The sequence below is a fragment of the Lygodium microphyllum genome, chromosome 20, assembly GCF_053477565.2.
Source record: "Lygodium microphyllum isolate KBCC chromosome 20, Lygodium_microphyllum_v1.1.10, whole genome shotgun sequence".
NCBI lineage: Eukaryota > Viridiplantae > Streptophyta > Polypodiopsida > Schizaeales > Lygodiaceae > Lygodium > Lygodium microphyllum.
In genome coordinates this window covers 20,754,037-20,762,186 of record NC_141154.1, presented here as the reverse complement: position 1 = coordinate 20,762,186, position 8,150 = coordinate 20,754,037, and the positions used below count along the sequence as shown (strand labels likewise).

Sequence of the window (8,150 nt, the reverse complement as noted above, 5' to 3'; positions counted from 1 at the left end):
TTTGAGGAGGGTGAGTTAACCACAAGTGGAAGAGAATAGAATTCCCGAATCCCCACACAGTCAACGTGATGAACTGACGGTACAGGCTTATAGCTTCTCCTACACAAAGATTTCCATGAAAAACAAAACATGGAAATGCGTACGCGAGGCTACAAACACGAGGAGGGTGGAGAATCCAGGCGGCACACGGATCGAGACTCGAGTAGGGCGCAGGTAGACGCGGTTCGAGAGCATGCGGCTACTATATATGCACCTGAGCTGTGAAGTTATCGTTGTACCTGCGGTGTTTAGCGATCTTTGCATAGTCGACTTGTGGAAGTAAGAAATCACTGCGAGCCATCATGTCGACCATTACTCTCATCCCTACCATTACCCTCCTGATGATCCTGCTACATGCTGTGGCTGGCGGGCGTAGTACAGCCGATGCGAAGCTTTTCAGGGACGCCAAAGGTCTCTCTCTCTCTCTCGATTTTGCGTTCTCCTGTCTGTACTCTTTATCAGTAGTGTTGGTGTCACCGAAAGCATATGTTATTACACTCATCGTTCAATTTGCTGTCTTCTGTTAATCGCGTTATGGCACTGTAATAGGCTGCATACTTGGGCAAATAATCGTGACTCATCTAGCACTTATTAAGTCTGCGCTTCCATTCCCTTCTTGTGTGTTGTTACAGCGGCCGACGTGGTGGATGAGATGCAGATTAAGCAGCTGGAGGTGACGGCGGACAAGGTGCACTGCCAATGCCCTTTGTTCAAGGACTCTTGCGAAAAGGCTCCTGCTGCGGTGCATGATGGCGTCTCAGCAGCAGCTAGTGATCCAGATCAACTAACGAAGCTACCTGCCACTCATCCATACTGCCGGTGCCCTTTGGTCAAAAAGTATTGCAACAACGTCGGCCCAGCCAGCGCTCCTGCTCCGGCCATGGTGTAAAATCTGTCAGTCTTAGATTGTTTGTTTGTTCGGTTTGGCAACGAGCTTCCAGTTGCCGTACGGAAGAGTGCCACTCTATCTGGTTGTATTGAACATCCTTCATTTCAACTGGTTTTTCTTTCAGGCTTTGTGATAATGGATATTCCGCCGGCTTCTCCAAGTGATATTCTGTCGGAGTGCTAGTACTTAACCGATTGATGGTATCACTTGAACGTACCGAACGCCTTCCTTCGTGTCTTGGTCTTCCTTCTAAACCCTAATTGTGTGAATGTCAACGTAATTCTCCAAGTCATGGACATGGTTTCGTGAAAGAGTACGAAGAGCATTTTATTTTGGCTTAGAGTCCACTTTCTTATGTATTAACGTTTCTCAAACGAAGCAATAATATATTAGGACCAAGTAAATTTCAGAGCTTTCAATATCTTGTAGAAGAACCACTGCATTTGCTACTATACTATGCTTTTGAAAATATCTTCCATATTGAATTTCAAGCTTTTGTTATCGACACTAGAAACATTGCATCAACAAAGCGAAGCAACCACTCCAAAAATCCATCTGAAATTATATTAAAGGTTTGGATAAAAATTTAAACGAGAATTGGTTCATACGTAGGATTAAGCTATTGCCAGACCAGACCATGGTTGTTGATCCCAAGATCATTCATCAATGTAGAATATTAGTGCAATTGGAAGTTAGATCTTGGCATAACACTTTGTGCAACATATTAGACAATTAATTAAGTATGCCTCGCTAGTGTTAAATTATATGCTTCACACACTTTAGACCATTATTCAACTTTCGTATTCTCTCAATCTGGTTTTATTGTGTTGATATTTGGCTTTTCTCAAAGTTTGAGGCTCTATTGGCTCACATAGGCATGATTCATGGTAGCTTATTATCTATCAAATGTGTTCCTTTAACCATGTTTGAAATTTTTGTATTCTTTAATGTTTTTTTTATAGAGATATTATTGCAAACTAGTTATCTTGAGGCAAAATTATAATTAAGAAACATTTAGATTTTATTCTAGCATGATATTTATTCAAATCTTAAAGAAGAAGAGATAAAAGTTAACCTCCACATTGTGATGCATAGCTCATAATTAAGACTTTTGATATTTTTCCACTCAAATATATCTCCAGACTAGTAGAATATTGTACCTTGGAGAGGCACACAGCTTGGAGTAAATAAACTTCAAGGAGGATATGCAGAAAGTAGCCATGATGATTTCGAAGGATTCATTTTATCCAAAAAGGATCTTCTAGTGTCCAACTAAAGGTGATGAAAAATTGGATAATTAAAAAGAACCCATTGTAGAAGGAAAGCACTAAGATGGATTCTATGCATGGACTTTTCAAAAATTGCTTAATATATACAGGAATAGTAAATAGGCGTATATATGAGATTTTGAGAAGCACTACAAGGGTACACACATATAGCGACGCTAACTAGCGACGTTTTCTTTTCGGCGTCCGTATTAGCCTCGGTATTATCGTTGGTATCTGCGTCTTTAAAACACTACATTGTAATTTTTAAGACTTTGATATAACATTGCAGTTCATCGTCTGTCCAGCGCATCTATTTGCACATCTAACGTGCAGCACAGACGCGCTGCCAGAAGCGCATCCCAGGTCAATGCGCGTCTACAATCGCATGTAGACTGCAGGTCAACCTTCTATGTAGTGCGTGTATCATCGCGTATACATTGCAGAGCACACGCGCTCTAAGACGCGCTCTCAGACGCTCTGAGAGGAGATATTTTTGGACGTCTATGTCCGCGTCTACACTAAGATGTAGATACGCTAGCAGACGCACTGGGTCGGCCGATTTTAGGCCGAAGATAACCATTGATGATTTACATAATGCAATAAATAATGGAATCACAAATAAATCCTAAATACACTGACAGAGCAGAGAGAGGAAGAGAGAAACAAAGAGAGAGAGAGAGAGAGAGAGAGAGAGAGAGAGAGAGAGAGAGAGAGAGAGACTCACCTTGGGTGTTTGGTGTGGCGGGTGGTGGTGCTTGTCCTTCTCCTTCTTCCTTTCCTTGGTAAGTTACCATCCGTTGATGCTTGTTTGCTTGCTTGCTTCTTCTTGTTCTCCTATTTCTTGTTCTCTCTTTCTTCCTCTTCTTGTGTGTTTGAAATGAAAGAAGAGGTGAGTCATGAGGAGGTGAGACATGAAGAGACTAGGTGAGGTATGAAGAGACTGCATGTCGGCTTAACTCAAGCTTCAGAACCACAAAAACCGGAAGAAAGAAAAGGTACAGTTTGAAAAGAAATGATTTAAGTATGGTTTGAATTTTGACGTGCGCGTCTATTTTCGCATGTATATGTGCATCTATGTTTCAGATAGACGCGATTATAGACGTGAAAATAGACGCATAGGTAGACGCGGATTTAGACATGCATTTGGGATTTATCATAATTTTTTGTTTTTAAGATACGTTTTGATAGTGAATTCTTCTTAAGTTTTGATAAGTTAAGATAAGTTTTAAGATGATGATTTTTGTGTATTTAAAATTAAGATCTTATGTAAACATATGAATGAAAAATATTTTGATGTTGTCATGAATTAGGTTTAATCATGTCGACGTCGTCATCACCTAGTGCGGTGCAAGCTGGTGAGTCAATGATCACATTCTCAAGTGAGGATGAAACATTGCGTCTTCATAATCGAGATGCATGGCTACGACAAAAAATTAAATGCATGTGTGATCGTTGTCGAGGGTGTATTTTTCGAGCATGTCGAATTGCAATGTCACACCTCAGCTTGTATGGAGAATGTGACCAAGAAAAATCACCGGTATTTATTGTTTTTTTTAAACCACTAAGATTGCTAGTCTATGTTACGGGAATTATATATCAATGTACATGAAACTCCCTTTTGTGGTTGAGGAGGATTGGACCCAGAGGAAAGATTGAGCTACCCCATGCACCTTGGATATTGTTAAAGAACGAGGAAAAAATAGTGAAGGAACAAATATATAGCTTTCGAATACCCACAGGATGTATGAGATGTCTCAAGGGAGCCATTTTGACTACTCAATTACATTTATTCGTACATTTGATTGATGAGATCGCACTTTGTGGGGCAGTTCATGTAAGGTGGATATTTTTTCTTGAGCGCTTCATGAAAACCTTGAAAGATTTTGTGAGACAAAAAGCACGGCCTGAGGAAGCATGGCTGAGGGTTGGTTAGTGCAATCATCCCTTGTTTATATCTTTGAATATTTTGCTGAAGTGGATCCCTCTCAACCACGACTATGGAAAAATGATGAAGACTTGAGGATGACCTCTATAGTACCTCAAGGAAAAGGAATGAGTAAAGTGCTAACAAAAGAAAAACTTCGTAAGTTAAATAGTTTTTGTGTGCTCAATAGTGATGTTATGAGCAAATGGGTGACACTATATAATGAAGCAAGGGCAAGAAGAAAAAGTGAAAGACAAGAATTTCGCACTAGATATGGACGTAATGTCTCATTTCCAGATCATCTAAATGCGCTCCCACGTCATATTGACATAGATTGGTTACATTAGGAAATGGAGAGAAGGGAAAAAGAGGAGGAAATTAATATATCTCAAGAAGAGTGGGAATACGCACGAGGTTGCTTATCAAAGGTGAGACATACTATCAATTAATTTGTTTCTATAAGTTTTATTTTATATAAATAATTGACATGTTTGATCTTTTATCTTTTACTACTAGTGCACATTATTCAATGCACTTTGGTGTGAGGGTAAACATCTTCGAACTCAACGTATAGATGAAAAGAGAAATACCCAAGATTGTGGTGTCCTTGCTCACTTCGAGGCTGGCAATGGTACCATGGAAGGTTATTGTGGCTTGATCCAAGATATTCTGAAGCTTGACTTCAGACGATTCTTTATATATGTACTGGATGTGAAGTGGTTTAAAGAAGTGGTAACAAATGGTGAGCATTGCACAATCAGACGTCATCCAAGTGGTTTTGTAATCATTGACTCTATAAAATTTCACCAAAATAAGAATGACACGTTAGTACTACCTCAACAATGCGAGCATGTATATATGCAAAGGCTAATTTTTTTATATGTATACATGTGATACATATACACAATATAATAAGTACTTAAGTTTATTGCTTTTGTTTTTCAAATACAGGTTGTGTATCATCCAATGGTAAATAATAACCGATGGCGGTATGTCATCCCTATATCTAATCGTTCAAAACCAATATATGGTAATATTACCGACATGGAGATAGTAGATGACACTCCAACAAATAATGATGATGTGCATGATGACACCATAATGGATGATATGCGTGATATAGTACAAGATGAACCTTGCGATGATGTTCAAGGAAACGCAGAAGAAGACAATAATGTGATTGTTGATGATATTGATGAAGTTATTGAGCAATATAGCAACACATCTGATAGTGGGATAGACTTATTTGTTTCGTTACCTCTTGGTAACATAGACCTAGAAGTAGATAGTTTAGCAAGAGCTGATCTCATTGAAGATGAGATGGATCATTCACTGTAACATACTTAATTTGCTTATTGATTCAATATATGTGTATTCCTAATTCTATGCTTTTTATCATGCACACACGTGCATACTCAAGAATCAATAGTCAATTTTAAAGCAAGCATTGAATTTTCCATAATAAAAAGGAAGTATCTTTTATCATCTTCAAGTACATAGAGAAATTACGAGATACATATTGCAATGCTTGCTACTAATTGTAAGGTTTCTATCGCTTGCCACTAATTACTTATATCAGGCTTGTCAACTAGAGGAACTGCCATTCATTAGAGAGCAATGAAAAAGAAATTATTAACTCTATTTTTTTAATTCAATGATTCAATGTGTATTCTTAGTTCTATGGTTTTTATCATGTGCACATGTGCATGCTCAAGAATCAATTTCAGTTGGTTAAATAACTATTAACTTTGGTTTTTCAATTATGTGAATTGCTAATTTTAGGTGGTTGAATAATTGTGCGTCTGATAGCGCATCTATATTAGCGTCTATTTGCGTGGATATATAGACGCAAAATTCAAGTCTATTTACACGCACGTTTACACGCATTTATAGACGCTCTGATAGATGCGCCCGACTTTGCACATCTAACGTGCGCGTCTATGCCTCGTTTTTTGTTGTAATGGATGCACTTTAGCAATCTCAAAGTGGACGTTTATACTAATCATAATATGGATCAGGTCGTTTTTTTCCCTAATCCGCAACAACCTCAATGGTGGTATGTCATTCCCATGACATCTAGGAGTATCCCAGTGTTTGCCAGAACCCCCGTACCGATCGTAGAAGAGACACCTTTAATAGCGGCAATGACAGAAGGCATACAAGAAACTAGGATGAACTGCCTGGAGGACCAAGACATCTCACCTATGGAGATAGAGGAGATAGAGGATGGGTTTTTTGAAAATGAAGTAGAGTCCTCATTTTGTGGACAATTTTGTATAGATCTTCCGGTCTATACTGAGTTGTGTCAAGATGAGATTGTGGAACCCTAAACAAAAGTGACTCGATCAAAACATTCATCCCACTACATCTTGTCCACTTTTTGCAAATCGGTTAGGACACTTTGTATGTTTTTGGAGTATCGTATTTTGTATTATCTAGTTTTTATTATTATTTTAAAATGAAGTCTTGCAAATTAAGTCTTAGTTTTATTATGTCTTGGAATTCATTATCAAGTTGATTTATTTTTCCTTGTATGTGTAGGTTTAGGATTTGGGCACCGACGATAGGATGAACCGGGATTTTACAGATGACGACATCGACGCGATGCTAGCGCGTTTCTCACCGGAGCAGCTAGCACCGGTCAGAGATAGAGCCGATGCACAGCTTTCCCATTCCACCTCAGCACGATCGGTATTTGGTACTCACAATTATGTATGCATTTGCTGTTGCAGACTCCCTTCGATATGCCAATACAGTGAGAGGAGTTTTCTTATGTGGATGAGTCGTAGAGAGAAGATTAGGGTACATAGGATTACTCCCCATCTTGTATTATGTATGGCATTATGGCCTCTATCCTCCATATGTAATAGCAAAGTATATATGATTCGGACTTCTATGTTGCCCCAATGATTCCATATTTGCTTTGTCGCAGTAGCACTTCTCAATTTAAGTTTTGTTATTTTCTTTATCAATGCAGTGCACATTTTTGTTAATTAATGTCATGAAAGTACTTGTTTGCAAAGTCTTGTAATTATTTGGGCTCGATTGTCTAACTTCTTTGACAGCAGGAATTGTCTCTTAGCCCTATGTGGCTCTAACTGTGGCAAGGCTACATCTGCAGCTCTGCCACAAAAAAAAATTATTCTCTGCAACCGTCGGTATCAGCGTCGGAAAATTATTCTGCAATCGTTGGTATTAGCGTCGAAAATTGTCTGTAACCATCGCTATTTTCGTCGATATCTGCATCGCTAAATAGTGACGGTTTTCTAGCGATGCTAATACCGACGCTAATACCAACGACGGGGATATTTTTTATATTTCATAATGCTCTCCCAAGATGAATCCTCCTATGTCAAATCCCATCTAAATGAGAACTATATTTCTCTTGAATAACATATGAGACTATGTTGAAGCTCTCAAATCCAATTTCCTATTGTTCATAATGTTGCTCAATAGCCTTGCATATACTGAACATGCTCCTATATCACCCTCTAATGTAGGCTACGATGTCTTCTATAGCTTGTGATTTCTTTTCCTTTTGTCCTCATTTTTTCTTCCTCTCCAATAATGGTTGTATACTTGGTGTGCAGATCGGATGCTGTACGCTCGCGTAGTGAATGCTGCAAGGTTCCCAAGAACAATAGAACTCTACTTTTTGCACAAATTACAAGGTAAAAAGCATGAACGACAAGAGCAAGAGGCCAATTGGGTCCAATCTCCCCCCATGCCTTGTGTTCTACTTTTGTAATTTGGGCTCAAATAATAGCCCAAATTACAAAATAGCAAGCTTTTAGCTTTTGAGTTTGCTTTAACACAAAAATAGGAATAAAGCTAATGGATGGTGCCCAAAGAGTCTGGTACGCCTAATACAATGTCCAAATAGAAATAACATAATCGTGCACCCATGCACGTACAAAATAATAATAATTATCCGACGCCTTAATAAATAGGCGTGACAAAATATAGGCGCCATGCCAAAGGTATACGCTGTCGTGCTGCTGCGCATCCGAGCCATAAACACCTCCATTTT

General features: G+C 38.7%; 1 protein-coding gene across 1 annotated transcript; it reads left to right on the top strand.

Moving 5' to 3' along the window:
- Positions 1 to 341: 341 nt before the first annotated feature.
- LOC148018729 (uncharacterized) lies at positions 342 to 961 on the top strand. Its single transcript, XM_087701236.1, has 2 exons — positions 342 to 450; positions 672 to 961. Exons 1-2 carry the CDS (start codon positions 342 to 344, stop codon positions 926 to 928), a joined length of 366 nt encoding a protein of 121 aa, XP_087557362.1. The 3' UTR covers positions 929 to 961.
- Positions 962 to 8,150: the final 7,189 nt, after the last annotated feature.